The sequence below is a fragment of the Corylus avellana genome, chromosome 3 (assembly GCF_965113065.1).
Source record: "Corylus avellana chromosome 3, dhCorAvel1.hap1.2, whole genome shotgun sequence".
NCBI classification, from domain to species: domain Eukaryota; kingdom Viridiplantae; phylum Streptophyta; class Magnoliopsida; order Fagales; family Betulaceae; genus Corylus; species Corylus avellana.
This window is the reverse complement of record NC_142492.1, coordinates 23,642,494-23,658,884: the sequence shown is the minus strand read 5'-3', so window position 1 is coordinate 23,658,884 and position 16,391 is coordinate 23,642,494. Positions and strand designations below refer to the sequence as shown.

The window sequence follows — 16,391 nt, the reverse complement described above, 5'->3', positions numbered from 1 at the left end:
ATAGTTTCCGCTTTAATTTCGTAAACAATTTTTTGAGTTCGAATCGCCAAACCACTGCTAGTGATTGCTGGATCTCCGCTGAGGTTACCCAAAGTTGTTGACCATTTTTCGTTGTCGCTCATTTTTATCGTTGAAAATATATATATATATATATATTTTTTTTTTCTGTTCGAAACAAACAAAGTCTAATTTAGAAAAAGTCATATGGGCCCATACGTGGTGATAGTACGTGAGGAGCGAATATATGCGCTGAACTAGTTTGGACCCATATGGGCCGATGTCTACTTCTATGTCCGCTTCTTGTTCCTTTTAATTTTTATCAAAGAAAAGTAGTGGTCCATGATGAACTAGTTTGGACCCAAGTAAAGAAACGTCATGTTGAGCCACGTGTCTTTCAGCTCTTGAACCGCTGAGCCCCACGTCATCACGCCACCGCATTTAACAAATTAAGAAAGTGGTCCCTCTTTCGGTGCATCCGGATCCACGGGAGGGAAATTAGCTACCGAACGGACAGCTCCACCCTATCTTTCAATCCCTTATCCGTATTCTAAATCCTATGGTAATTTTGGCCGTTAATACAATAAAGCATGTATAAGATCTACGGCCTTGTTTGGCAATGAACATGAAAAACCTTACTTTTTTTTTTTTTTAAAATCGCATTAATTAATTTTTATTATTATTCAAATACAAAATCAACTATAAAATAAAACAATTTTTTTAATAGAAAAATTCAAAATTTCTATTAATTTTATATCACATTAATTACTTCCAAACTTAAAACTACGTGCTTACTCATAAAAAAAAAAAAAAAAGAAAAAAACTACGCAAAAATTTTAATCAATTTTGTTCTAAAATTTATGTATTTTTATAAAATGAACTCTTTAAAATTAATTTTTACTCCTTAAATTTTAAAATTTTTATAGTTTTTATCTCTTTGTTATAATATTTTAATTTTCATCCCTATTGTTCAAATAAGTGACCGAATCATTTAAATTAATTTTAGACAGCTAGTTGCTCTAGATTTCCAATGGATACCGTTTATCTCTCACACGCACAGCACGTGATTTAAATTTCACGTGGCGGAAGCCTATTGCATGGGGAGATAGACTATCGGTGAGCTCGGATACTCCCAATCCCCGAAAGAACCTCTAGCGTCTTCTCGGACTGGTCGACGTGGGCCTTGAAGCTTTTGCGAATATCTATCCAATCTCTGCGCGATTGATTCAAAGTTCTTCGAACACGCATTCTCTGAGTCTCGCTTGTTTGAATTTTCTTTGTTCTTCTTGTTGGTGTTGTGTAATGGGAATCTGATCGGACGTTGAAGAAAGGAGGAGGCGGAGGAGGAGGAGAGAAGAAGATGTTGGAGGATCAAGTGGCGTTTTTGTTGCAGAAGTACCTAGGGAACTATGTGAGGGGACTCAACAAAGAGGCCCTCAAGATCAGTGTTTGGCAAGGTTCGAATCACTCCTCTCTCTTATCTCATTCATTTCTTTAGCTTTTTTGAGGTTTTATTGTGAAGCTTCTTGTGTGCTGCGATCAAGTTCGTTGCTCAGAAATGGTTCCGATTCAGGAATATGAGAACGATTCGAAATTTTCTAGGCCATGAAATGGCGTTCAACGGTGTTTCTGGATGATCGAACTGTCAAATTCGAGTGAGGAAGAGAGTTGGAAAGAGTGAGAGAGAGTATTGGTTCGTGGAGATGGTGGTTGATCTTGTATGGAATTGAAATGTGAATACGAGAGGAAAGAGCTAACTGTTGAAAAAGGATGATAACGAGATACTCTGTACAATAAAAGCTAAAATGTTGGGTAAATGCATCAATGTTAGAAAACTTGGGGTGAGAGTTCGTAGCTGATTCAATTCTTTGGCTATTGTATTAGAAATGCCATTGCCTAGTGCTGGAACTTTACGAAGCTCTTGAGTACTCTTCAACCAAATGATAGCTTGAGCCATTTTTCCTCTCTGATTGAAATATGGAGATCTTTAACTGTGCTTTGCATTTGATCCTAAAACACCCACAGTAGAATTTGAAAAAACAAACTATCACATTAGTTTAGACTTGAGACCCCAAGTTACTAAATAATGAATATCCAATCTTAAACAACAACAAGAATTAATAAAGTCATCAACTTTCAATTCAAACACTACATATATGAATACCAAAATCAAGCAAAACATTAAAATAATCAATACAAAGATTTTGGTGACAAAGTAGAAACCTTTAGAAATACTCTTCAAAAGTAAAACCACTCTGGGACAACCAAACACAAAAAATTAATCAACTGTAGAAGAATAGAGAGATTACAAGCTATTCACACTTATAAAACTTTTGTAGTTGACACACCCTTGTACTAGATAAGTGACTCGCTTGTCCTCTATCGCAGTAGCTCTTCCAAAACCTCTAGACAATTCTTCTATTTGATATCCTCATGCAATTCCAGAATTCCTATGGCCGAAAGGTGTTTATGATCTTTGTGTTGTTTAAGCAAACACTTCATGAGAGATGCAATTGACAGCATAAAACTTAAACTTTCTCTCTTAGCACATGAAGAAAAAGGCTCTTTGTTGTCTAGAAATAATGCCTCAAGTCTCTTGAAAAATCATGCTCTAAAAGCCATTAAAGAGACTTGGGAAAGTAGTCCTCAAATCTGAAAGTTGGTTTATGAAATTATGCAGATTTTCAATGCTTGTTCGAACAAGTAAGTGAGCTTGTTTGAATGTGGCTAGGGTTTCTCAGCTTTTTCAATGCGTTAGAGCGCGTTCGAATGGGACTACAAATGAGTATGTGCTCGGTTGTAGCTCGTTTGAACGAGTTGCACTATCAAAAACTCGTTCAAACTCAATTGCAAACTAGCTATTTTGTCTTTTCTTTACAGCCTATTTTGATCCTGTAAACATGGGAATTAAAATTTTTTCATTGAATACAAAGTTGTAGAATTTTGAGTAAGCTTTCCAATGCCACAAAGTTTGTCTTCATCCGATCTTGAAATCAAAAGTTATGATCATTTTAATTCGACTAGGTCAATGTTGGACAGAATGCATGCTTATGTCTTGTATCAACTTTTACTTAACCATAAACTTAAAACTTAAAATCAAACATATCTTGATATTGAATTTTTCAACAGTAAAAACCTAACAGATATCATGCTGCTGTTTATTTTCACCTGGTTATAGCTCTATAACTCAATTTTCCTTCTTCCCCCCTTTTCTCTGGTGCTCATGGATGGTTTTATGTAGGGGAGAAGAAGATTGGAGATATCAAAAAATTGTTTTTCCATGCATGCTTTATACTTGAATGGCAAACTTTTATTCTCACATTGTGGATTATTTTTTTTCTAGATTTCATAGAATTTTACATGGTTTTAGCTATTGTTTGTTCTTTCTTATGCCATTAGTTCTTCTCTCTTAATTACTTTTGTTCTTTGAAGTGCCCCTCCTTGGCGTCTATTATTTGATTTACTTATCAGGGAAAAAAGGTGTGTTGTGGTCTCCTTTTTATCTAAAGTGAACTCTTATTCTACTTGATTTTCTGTCGTGGCAAAAAGGAGGCAAAACGTTTTAAAGAATTTATTTGGGAAAATATCAATTTACTACTCTGAGTTTGAGATTAGCATCAATTTTTTCCTTGGATTTCTATGTTTTGCAAGTAGCTCCATGCGTTTTATTTGAGTTTCAACTAGATGTTCTGTCCTTTTTTTTTTTTTTTTTTGTCAATTAATAAATAGACATCATGGGAAATCTCATTTACAGTCCTAAAAATGCAAAAAAAGTAAAAATGCAAAAAGCCAGTTTTTTTATAACTTTTTTTGCATTTTTATTTTTATTATTTTTTGATATTTTTTCCTTAAGGGTATAATTAAGATTTCACATGGATACTGTTATGAAATTGAGTATTTGAAAAAATTAGAAACTGATCTAAAACTTAGGGTAGGAAATTGATTTTTTATTTTATTTTTTGAATTTATTTATTAAGTTTCTAAGGGGTAGCTCAATCGGCTGGGAATATGCCTTATGAAGTGAATGTTACTAGTTCGAATTTCTCATTCCCCCTCTCCTTTGGGACAAAAAATTACTTATTAAAAAAAAAAAAGAATTTATTTATTAAGTTTCACCCTCACTATTAATTTAAGTGTATATAATCATAATTTTCATTTCTTTTCTGGCTTCTTGAATTGAATTTTTCTCCCCCTTATATTATTATGGCGTATCTGTAATCCCTCTCTCGCCCCACCCCCCCAAAAGAGAGAACAATATCTTTCTACTGACTACATTGACTTAAGATGTATTACTTCTATCGCGTTTCTTTATATTATAACTTACAAATAAATTAACATGGTGAATATATGGATCTAAACTATTATGTATCATAATTTTGGAAAGAACAGTTATAGACATGCATATAAAACACTTCGTGCTCATTTATACTTGTGGTTTTGTTAAGAAATAAATAGTACATTGTATGCATTTTCCAATGCTGATTAAGCTCACCAGTGCGTAGGGATATTACATTGTTAAGCTTAAAATTTGTTTATCATATATTATATTGTTTCTTAATTTAGTTAAATCTTCTTTTAACCTAAAACATAAAACAGGGAATGTAGAGTTAACAAATATGCAGTTGAAGCCTGAGGCACTCAATGCATTAAAGTTGCCTGTGAAGGTCAAGGCGGGATTTCTAGGATCTGTGAAACTTAAGGTTTGTTGGGTTTCAGTCTCACAAGGTCAATATATATCATTTTTTGAAGTATGATTGAGTTCAGATATTACTGGTTTATAATTTCGTGATTTTTTCTATGGCAAGGTGGCATTTCTAGTTGAATTTTCTTATATTTTCTGAAATTGTTTTTTGGTGGTGGAATTGGTTTTGTAATCGTACCATCCATTTAAACATGAGTATGTAAATGTAAATAGCTGGATATGTGTTTGTGTGATACTATTTTATGCATGAACCTGTAAGCTATATTTAATGGATTCCTAGAAAAAGCAATCCCAAAGATTTGGGAGAAAGGTGGTTAACAGTAACCATTGAACGTATCATCACCTGCTTTAAATAAAGTATTTTCTGTGGTAGCATCTGAGATGTTGTCGGAGTAGATCATCAACAAATGTGTTTTTGTTTGTTGTAGTTTCTTATCTGAGATGTTGTCAGAGTAGAAGATCATAAACAAATGCATTTTAGTTTGTTGTAGATTCTTATCGAAGACTTCTAACATTTAATGATGGCATGTGAATTACTAGAAACTTGTGAAGTGTATGACTAACCGAATAAAATAAGTTTTATTGGGCTAGGAGCTGGTTACTTCAGAGCTATTACATGTCCAAGGCTCAATATTGAAATAATTTTAGATATTTGCCTTGATTTTGTTTGGTTTCCAGTTTCCACACACACACAAAATATATATATATATATATATATATATATATATATATATATATATAAGAACAGGTCCTATTTATTTTTTCCTTTTTGGAAGGTGAGTTATCCAAAGCTATTTTCCTAAGCATTGTTATCTGAACAGTTTACTTGTCGTACAACCAAAGGAATTCCGTGCCTCTCACTCACTTGGGAATGCTAGAAAACCTACCACCATTAAGTTGGACTTGGAAACTTGCATTAGGCAAGGAAAATGGTTAACTTATATTGGCTGTAACAAGATTTAAGAAAGAACCTGCCTTTTGAATCTGCTACTATGCACCTTAGACAAGGGGTCTCCCTTCGTTTTCTGTTATGAAAGATTTGTGGAATATTGAAGATTCTGACAAGCTGACAGGGGTGGACCTACGTCTAGTCCCCCCAAAATTTTTTAAAATTCCTTCAAAAGTCTACTATTACCCCTCATATTTCACTTTTTGTCCCTCCCTATTACTATTTTGCTCCCTCAAAGTTAAAGAATGTGGCTTTTACGGTGTACAAAGAAGTAAAACAATATTCAAAAGTCAAATAAGAAAAGAAACTGCAATCCTTTTTCATAAGATGTGCAGCTTTTCACATTGCACAAGGCTGCACTTCTTGTGCAGTGTGAAAAGACTTGTGCATTGTGAAAAGAGAAGTAACTTGAGGCTTTCTTGTTTATTTTATTTTTCTACCGGTAATAGGAAAATAGCTAGTTAAGAGGGAAAAGCTTATTTTTCACACCTTACAAGTTTTATAGTAAAAAAAAAACTTTCTATTTCCTCTTTCTGTTATGAACCAAATTTATTTTAGGGGCAAACTTAGCACAAGGATTGGGGACTTAAGTCCCCCAAAAATTTAAATATCCATCTAAAATTATATTTTTTATGAGGTAGACCCTTAAAAATTAGTTTTCTTCTCCTTAAATTTTTTTTTTCTGTCCCCCCTCACTCAAACGTCTGGTTCCGCCCATGCATGCTGATGTATGCATATATATCAGTGGTGGTACAAGAAAGTAGCTAGGATATTTGTTAACTTGCATGAAACTTTTATGGATTGTAAAAGAGTAATTAAGGTGCCGAATCTAATTGTAAGATTCAAAGGTATTTTCTCCTGTTTACTTGGGAGGTGAGGTGAAAAGATAGAGGTCTACTAAGCTCTTAAGAGTCGATATTAAGCTCAATTTGATGGTTACTATTTGGTAGGTAAAGTTGAAATTGTAGGCATAGTTGTCTACTACAACTTGATTCATTTTTGTTTTTGTTAAATCATCCACTTGTTCCAAAAGCTTAAGCTGGTAGGAATAGGTAAATTTAATCACTTAATTATTACTTTAACACTTCCTCTCACATGTGGGATGAAATTCCCTTTTAATAGGTGAAGCCCAACACGTAGAATATTTAATTTAAATTGGATTAATTGACGGAGTTAAGGTTTAAACTCAGGACCTTTGGCTTTGATACCATGTTAAATTACCAATTGTCCCAAAAGCTTAAGCTGATAGGAATAAATGAATTTAATTATTTAATCAACACTTTAACACACTCTATCACATGTGGGCTCAAACTCCCTTTCAATAGGTGAGGCCCAATACATGGAATATTTAATTGAAATAGGAGGTAAATGATCGAGTCAAGGTTTGAACTCAGGACCTTTGGCTCTGATACCATGTTAAATCACCTACTTGTCTCAAAAGTTTAAGTTGATAGGAAGAGGTAAATTTATTCACTAAATCATTATTTTAGCAGTTATATATATATTTGGCCTAAAATGTATTGAGGAGCTGGGTTGGGGACCTTTAGGTGACTCTTCAGCCATTATTACTTGGATTAGGTATAGCAAGCAAGGAAGCTTGGGACATGGGGACCTTGCGATAGTGATTTTGGCCTCGTATGTCCTTGGGGTCTCTTGTAAGAAGGTGCATTTCTTTAGACAATTGGTTAACCAGACTCCTTTCCTAATTAAAAGGACAAAGGACATATGAGTATTTTTCTTAGTGAAAGGGTTGTTGGATGTTGTTCTTTTTCTTGTGTGGTTGCTTGTAAATTTATCTCTTGCTTAATATGGTTGTGTTCTTCATCCTTTCATCATTCGTTCAGTACACACAAATACACAAAACAGTTTTTTGGTCATAAACAATTATTGTAGAGGTGGTTGATAGTGATCTCTGCCATGTTGAAATCCTATCTCTCTCTCTCTCTCTCTCTCTCTCTCTCTTGATCACCCTTCTGTACTCCTTCCGCCCCCTTCCCCCTCTCTTTCTCTTGGGGGATGGGGATGGTGGTGGACAGGTTCAAGGGATGTTTACAACATAATTTGCAAACTAAAAATGTTATGCATAGACATTTACTGCCATTGGTGGGTTTGAAGTGAACGACTTATTGTTGAACTGCCAAATCTTACCTTCTGAATGCTTTCTTATTATCCAACCATTTCAAATTCCTGATTTATTGGGAGGATTTTCAGCTGAGTATCATATGAATACTGTTCATTAGCAGCTAATATATGCATGTCCTTAAAGTGGTGTTTTGATGTTTCCACCATAAGGTTCCCTGGAGCAGGCTTGGCCAAGATCCAGTTTTGGTGTACCTGGATCGAATTTTTTTATTAGCTGAACCAGCAACTGAAGTTGAAGGATGCAGTGAGGATGCTGTCCAGGAAGCTAAGAAAAGCCGAGTGCGGGTAGGACGTAGTGACCTTTTATGCAAAAGGTAGACACTATGTGCCCAACAGAATGTCTAAGACTAATTAATGCTTTTCCGTTTGGAAATAGGAAATGGAAATGAAGCTGTTGGAGAGAGCACAACAGTTGAAGTCAGAAATGGTACGTGTTAAAATTAATCTGCCAGTTATTTAAAATTGATCTGATTTTCTAGATATTTGTTTTTGTTTTTTATGTTTTGTTTTGTTTTTTTTTTTTTTTGTTTTGTTTTGTTTTTTTTTTTTTTGTTTTGTTTTGTTTTTTTTTTTTTTTTTTTTTTTTTTTTCTGATTAGGTATTTCTCTTGTATATTTCTTTTGTACTTGGGTTGCGTCTTTGCGCTTTTTACTGAATTCCATTTGTTTATAAAAAGAAAAAGTTATTAAGTGCAACTTTCTGCTTTCACTTTTTGTGCATGCATGTATCAATAGTACCTACGCATATATGTTAGTATGTAAGAACGTACATATTTGTTGCATATATCACTAGATACCAAACCATGTTCCCCTTCTTATCCGGATATCCCAACACTTTACAACTATGAAAAGGATTTGTTACGATAAGTGGAAGTATGATTAACAATCCTCTCACATGTGGGGTCAAACTCCCTTTTTAATAGGTGAGGCCCAACACGTGGAATATTGAATTTAAATGGGAGGTGAATTGGCAAAGTTAAGGTTTGTACCCATGACCTTTGGTTTTGATACCATGTCAAATCATCACTTTATCTCAAAAGTTTAAACTGATAGGAAGAGATAAATTTAATAATTTAATCAACACTTTAACATTTTGGTCGTTGTTATATTTCTCTAAACCTATATAATAAGATGTGTGGTAGGCTACATAACAATAACAACAACAACAACAACAACAACAACAACAACAAGAGTATTGCGCCTCCACTTTTTGTGTCCAAATCGTTCATGCAAACTACAATAAATGGTAACTTTTTAAAATAATTCGAGTGTTGAAACGCCACCACTAGCTAATGTGGGAGTTTCCGTCACTCCTATTGTGGGAGCAACCAACAACACGTATAGTCACATGGAACACTTTCTCTATTGAACCATCAACTTTGATATGACTTTTGGATTTGTGAGAATTGATAATTGACACCTTGGAGAATTCTTTGTGAGAATTTGAAAGAACATGTTGGACACCATGTTAATAATCCACTATAAGGCTACATGATTGCTGAGTTTTTTTTTGTTTTATTTTTGAGACTTGTCCACAAGAAACATTTTTCTGCCAGTGATTTTAGCACCGTGATACTGGAGAAAACTGTACTGAAACTTGTGTGGGCAAATCCAAAGCGTTTTCTAGGGCAAGGCAGTAAAGTGCCCTCCGATTATCAATTTTTTTTTTTTTTTTTGATAATTAATGTGAATATTATTGAAAAAGCGCAGAGGGCGCAACCCTTATACATAGGATATATACAAAGGAAACCCCTATGGAATATACGAAGAGCACATATTCAAGAACTCTTCAATAGTTGGGACAACAATACGGTGGTGAGCCAACGCCCACAAGTGTAATGTAGAGACCATATTTTTCCTCATCCCATCTACCGAACACTCCTTATCCTCAAAAGTTTGGGCATTCCTCTCCCTCCAGATACACTTACTGACGCACAACGGAACCATCCGCCATACCGGTAGGACTTTATGTTTTAGAATTCTCTCTCGCCACGTCAGCATGAATCTCTCTCTCGTCCCAGCGGCGCGTGAGGGCTAGTGGCGGTGCGTGTGAATTTTGATCAGTGCTCAGGTAGTGTAGGTTGAGGGTCATTGAGTGTTGATCGGAAAATGGGTTATCTGGGGTATTTCTATGTAGAAACTAAATCCTTTGAGATTAGATCGAATGTTCATGGCGGAGTCCAACTGGCGGAGAGGAGTTGGGGAAAAACACGAGAAGTGATCATGGCATGGCCAACTATTTTCTGGTTAGTGAGTGCCTGGGACTATTTGACAAATATTGAGATCGTTCGTGACAATTGGAGGACTTTTCGCTTTGGTAGCTTTTCGTACATGATGCAGCGAAGAAAGAATTCCTATGGCAATTACTTGGAGTTGTCGGAATATGGTGGGAGGACGGAGGAGTTTTGTGATTATACCGGAGGGGCATGAAGGGAAGGGATGGAAAGATTGCTGATCGCAATTGCAGAGGCTAAAGTTACATTTTGAGAAGAATAGAGAAGGGGTGATTAATGGGGGGGCGAGTCGGAGGGGAAGATCCAAAGACTGGCGAGTGGAGGGACCAAAGTGATGCCACCGGTGGGGCTCCAAAACCAGCAGACGGGGCTTCAAAACCGGCGTTCCTATGCAGTGGCGGTGGTTGGGGAAAAAATCACGGCCGGTGATCTTGGTACACAGGCAGCCGATGAGGGGGATCCAAAACTAAGTAAGGAAGGTGTGCAAATTTTGGAGATCATGAATGGAGATCACGTCCTACAACGAAAGGAAATTCTGGCGCCACACAACCCAGAGGATATCGCGAGATAGCCAGTTGTTTATTTAAGCTGGAGTAGGGTTGGCTAAGGGGTTGGAGATGGGCTGGGGGAATAAGGGGTAGGAGCTGGGCTGGGGGAATAAGGGGAAGAAGAGTCAGATGGGCCAAGGTAAAGAGGGGAATGGGTTGAAGGACTGGGCCCCAAGAGGGGAGAACAAGAATGGGCCTGATCAGTCCAAACTAGTTGTGGAGCCAGTAGACAAACCCACAAGACTTCAAATAATCAATTGATACCATAAGATATACGTACGCCGTTACCCACCCAGAACCAGAAGATGGCGCCCAAAAACAGTGGACCGCATGTATCAATCGGCGATTGCAGAATCGCCGGCGAATGATTGGAGTAGGACGCCGGAGCAATCAAAGGAGGTTCTCGGCACTGAACATGCCGATGAGAAGGAAGGACATGCTGGGCAGGCTGAAAACAAGACAGAGATGGCCGAAGATGGTACTGGAGACGGCCCAGACCAACTGGTGACTGCAGAATCGCCGGCAAATGATCGGAGTAGGACGCCCGAGCATTCAAAGGAGGTTCTCGGCACTGAACATGCCAATGAGAAGGGAGGACACGCTGGGCAGGCTGAAAACAAGACAGAGATGGCCGAAGATGGTACTGGAGACGGCCCAGACCAACCGGCGATTGCAGAATTGCTGGCGAATGATCGGAGTAGGACGCTGGAGCAATCAAAGGAGTTTATCAGCACAGAACATGCGATGAGAAGGAAGGACACGCTGGGCAAGCTGAAAACAAGACAGAGATGGCTGAAGATGGTACCAGAGACGGCCCAGACCCTGTCGGCTTCGTTTTCATGGCACTAGAGATGGTGACAGGAGGCAAGGTGGCAACAGGGATAGCTGAGTAGGATGAGATTGACGCAGACAGGGCCGAAGAGGGGAGAACAGATTCGTTTGGAGCTATAGAAGCTATGGGTCAGTTCGTGGGTAAGCTTTCGAAAAGGCCAGACCTTGCTGGAAAGACCGCCGGAGACGCACATGCGACAACTAAGGGACCAGGCGGCGCAGAAACTACTAGTGAGGTGGGTTTGTTTGTGGTGACACCTACGGAGAAATCTGAAGGTGGGGATGTTGAAGAAACGGTGGAGTCGAGGGAGACCGAGCAGTGTCTGGGTGTTGGGGAGGGGGTTGGTGAAATAATAGAAAGGGTCGGCCTACTAGATGAAATTTTGGGGGGGGGGGGGGCAAAGTTCTTAGATATTCCACCTTTAGCTGTTATGGGAGCGGGATTAACTCAATCTGTGTCTTCGGATTGGGTTTTAGAAAGGGTGCTAGAATTTTGTCAAGAATTGGGACTCAAGTGCAATGGGCATGAGGAGGAGTTGCTGGCACTGTTTACTGCCATTGAGACCAATAGAGCAAATGGGCGAAGGGGCAGTGGTCAACATGGGAATGATAAAGTGGGGAATCGAGGAAATTGTGAATTAAAACGGTTGGAAAGCACAGTGAACTATGATGCGAAGGGATCGCGTAAAGTGAATGGAAAAGGGAGGGCTGGAAAATTTTGTTAATGAAGCCAAAAATAATTTCGTGGAATGTGCGAGGTATGAATGAGCTGGAGAAAAGAGTGAAGATTAGGAGGAGGCTAAAAGAGTGGAGGTTATTAATATTGAGGTGATTCGGAGTGTGTGGGGGTGTAATCATGTTGGTTGGCTATACTTGAGATCTACGGGTGCATCCAGAGGTATTTTATTAATGTGGGATCAACGAGTGGTGGAGAAGGTCGAGGAATGTGTAGGCATTTTGTAGTAGCCTGTGTCTTCCGAAGTGTCACAGATAATTTTGAGTGGGCTTTTGCGGGTGTTTATGGGCCAAATGATGCTGGTATCCGAAGCACTTTTTGGGATGAATTGGGAGGTGTAATGAATGTGTGGGATCGACCTTGGTGTGTGGGAGGGGATTTTAATGTCGTGCGTAACCCTGGAGAACGATTACGTGCTACAAGACAAACGCAAGCAATGACTGCTTTTGCTGATTTTATTTTCGAGCATGGGCTTAGCGATCTTCCAATGGTAGGAGGGCTCACTTGGTCTAATCGGCGTGCAAGGTCTAGACTTGATAGATTTTTGATATCTAAAGAATGGGAGGAACGCTATCTAGATGTATGCCAAAAAAGGTTTCCTAGAGTATTATCAGATCACTTTCCAGTGATATTGGAGTGTGGAATTGGAAGGAGGGGTCATATACCCTTCAGGTTTGAGAATATGTGGTTGCAAACGGAGGGGTTCGTGGAGTAGGTCAAGAGCTGGTGGAACTCTTATTCTTTCGAAGGTAACTCCAGTTATGTGTTGGCTCGAAAGTTGAAAGCTTTGAAAGGGGATCTCAAAAAATGGAATGTGGAGGTTTTTGGAGACATAGGAAAAAGTAAGGAATTGGAGGAGGTATTGGGTGGGTTGGATAGCATAGCAGAAAGTAGAGATTTAAAGGAGGAGGAGACAATTAGGCGAGATGAGTGTTCCCAAAACTTAGAGAAGACACTCTTTCACGAAGAAATGAGTTGAAGGCAGAAATCTGGAGCATTGTGGCTGAAAGAGGGCGATCGGAATACGAAGTTCTTCCATAGGTTGGCAAACTCGCATAAGAGAAATAGCACGGTTGCAGCAATGATGGTGGGTGGGAGTAGGACCGAGGATCCGGCAGCTATACAGGATCATATTGTGCATTTTTATAAAGCTCTGTATTTTGAGCAGTGTCAGGGGAGACCAACCTCATTCTTAGATCCTTCGATGGAACATCTTAATTCCATAGAGGAAGGGGAGAGATTGTGGATGGAGAGAGGTTTTGAGGAAGAAGAGGTTTAGGGGGTGGTGAGGAAATTGAAGGGTGATAAAGCACCTAGACCGGATGGCTTTACTATGGCGTTCTATCAGAAATGTTGGGAGATGCTTAAGGAGGACATGATGGCGGTTTTCAAGGAATTTCATGATAGTGGTAAATTTGAGAAGAGCATTAATGCTACATTTGTTGCACTTATTCCAAAGAAAGCTGGGGCGGTGGACATAAAGGATTTTCGACTTATTATTTTGGTAAGTGGGGTGTATAAAATAATCTTGAAGGTTTTGGTTAGTCGGTTGAACTCAGTAATGGGGAAGCTTGTGTCACATACACAAAATGCATTTATACCAGGTAGACAAATTTTGGATTTTGTTTTAATGGCGAATGAATGTGTGGATAGCCGGATTCGAGCTGGGGAATCGGGTCTTATTTGCAAGTTGGATTTGGAGAAGGCTTATGATCATGTCAACTGGGACTTTTTATTATACATGTTAGAGAGATGCGGTTTCGGGGAAAGGTGGAGAGGTTGGATTCATCATTGTGTCTCTACTGTACGCTTTTTCGTGCTCATTAATGGAACACCGGCAGATTTTTTTAGTAGTTCTTGGGGAGTGAGACAATGGGATCCTTTGTCCCCTTTATTATTTGTGTTGGTGATGGAGGCATTTAGTAGGATGATGAAGGCAATGGCGGAGAGAGAGCTTATGGTTGGTTTCTCGGTGGGTTCGCGGTTTGATGAGGTAATGGAAGTGTCGCACTTATTATTTGCAGATGATACTATTATATTTTGCGAGCCAAAGGTGGAACAACTTCGGAACTTGAGATGTCTGTTGTTGTGTTTTGAAGCAGTTTCGGGGCTGAAAATAAATTTATCAAAATCTGTGATTGCTCCTAGAGGTGAGGTGGAAGATGTAGAAGGATTGGCAAGTATACTTGGGTGTGGAGTGGATTCGATGCCGTTTATATATTTGGGGCTACCTTTGGGGGCTCATAATAAGGACCACTCTATATGGAATAAGGTCATAGAGAAGATGGAGATGAAGTTGGCGGGGTGGAAGCGTATGTATTTATCCAAGGGTGGGAGGCTAACGTTGATCAAAAGTACGCTATCTAGCATACCCACATACTACTTATTGTTGTTTCAAATTCCAGTGATAGTGGTGAAGCGAATCGAAAAAATACAAAGAGATTTTCTGTGGGGAGGTGAAGGTGACGAGTAAATTGGTCCAAAATTTGCATGCCTACGAAGGCAGGGGGATTAGGGGTAAGGAATTTGATTCAATTTAATCGAGCTTTATTGGGTAAATGGTTGTGGAGATTTGCACATGAACGAGATGAGTGGTGGAGGAAATTAGTGGAGATTAAATATGAGGTGATGAGGGGGGATTGGTGTTCCAAGGAGGTAGGAGGGTCGTATGGGGTGGGAATGTGGAAAAGTATCTGAAGGGGGTGGGATGAGTTTAAGCAACATGTGTGGTTCTAGGTAGGAACCGGGTCTTGAGTTTTATTTTGGCTGGATGTGTGGTGTGGGGAGGTATCATTGCAGAATTTGTTTCCCACTTCATTCAATATAGCATGTGCAAAGGAGGCATGGGTGGAGGAGAATATGGAGATAGTAAATGGTGCTATTTATTGGAATGTAAGGTTTATTTGGCCTGTACATGATTGGGAATTGGAGGAGGTTTCGAGATTTTTCGAGATGCTGTATTCCCAACAGGTAAGGCATTGGGTGGGGGGGGGGGGGGGGGGGGGGTGGTGAATCCAACGAAGAGAAAATTTTTTGAGGTGAAGAATTATTCAGCCCCGGTGGATGGCCCGTGGAAGCATATTTGGAAGAGTAAAGCTCCTCCGCGCGTGGCTTTTTTCATATGGCCAGCGGTAATGGGGACAATATTCACATTGGACAATCTACGAAAGAAGAACATCATTGTGACAGAGTGGTGTTGTATGTGTAAAAAGAGTGGCGAATCTATTGATCACCTTTTAGTGCATTGTGAGGCTGCCGTAGAGGTATGAAATATGATTTTCAGCTGTTTGGTATAACGTGGGTGATGCCGGGGAGTTTGAAGGAATGTTTGGGAAGTTGGAGAGGGCAAAGGGGAAAGCGGACAGTCATGCCATTTTGGAGGATGGCCCCGTTGTGTGTAATGTGGTGCTTATGGAGAGAAAGGAATGAGCGGAGTTTTGAGGATCGTGAAATGGGAATTATAGAATTGAAGAAAAGGTTGCTCCAAACACTTTTCTCATGGAGGGTCTTGGGGTATTCTTCGCAAGCTTCAACGCTTGCAGAATTTATAGATCTCTGTGCATCTTTTCCAGTTTAAAGCTTGTGTAGTGGGCTCTTTTGTATATTTCCTGTGTACATGGGTTGCGCCCTTTGCGCTTTTTCTACATTAACTTTACTTATCAAAAAGAAAAACTTTAGAGAGATCCCTACCCCCCACCTGATTCCAGCAAGCAAGTAAATCAAGGAAACTTTGCGGCATAACCCACTCAATACCGAACAAAGTAAAGACATAGATCCATAGTCGAGCAACCACTTCACAATGAATCAACAAATGATCAATGGACTGTCCATTCATCTTATACATACAACACCATTCCACAACCACAATACTCTTTTTTCGCAAATTGTCGTGTCAGAATTTTGTCGAGAGCCGCAGTCGACCCAAAAAATGCCACTCGCGGAGGCACCTTAGAACGCCAAATACTCTTCCATGGAAACACCTCATAAATTGGATTGGACAAGGCCTTATAGAACGACTTAACCTCAAACGTACCCTTCTTGGACGGGAATACGGTCTGCATTACTATGAAAAACCTTACAAGAGTACAACCGATCAAAGAAAGATAATACCACATCCAACCCCCAGTATGGAAGTTAGCTGGTCCTGCTGTTTTTATATTCCAATACTTTTGATATTTTAAGCCAGAGAGCTCTAAAGTAGTGAGAATGCTTCTTGATATTTGATGGCCTGAGCAAACAAGTGTGCCGAGCTG

General features: G+C 39.0%; 1 protein-coding gene across 2 annotated transcripts in view; it reads left to right on the top strand.

The window, feature by feature from the left end:
* The first annotated feature begins 1,210 nt into the window (after window positions 1-1,210).
* The window catches only part of LOC132174762 (pleckstrin homology (PH) domain-containing protein), a 103,852-nt gene continuing 88,671 nt past the window's right edge, over window positions 1,211-16,391 (top strand). For both annotated transcript variants that reach the window (XM_059586429.2, XM_059586428.2), the window contains exons 1-4: window positions 1,211-1,454; window positions 4,594-4,697; window positions 7,941-8,075; window positions 8,167-8,217. In XM_059586429.2, the coding sequence (XP_059442412.2) occupies window positions 1,358-1,454; window positions 4,594-4,697; window positions 7,941-8,075; window positions 8,167-8,217 (387 nt within the window). In that variant the 5' untranslated portion in view covers window positions 1,211-1,357. The remainder of the gene's footprint in view (window positions 1,455-4,593; window positions 4,698-7,940; window positions 8,076-8,166; window positions 8,218-16,391) is intronic.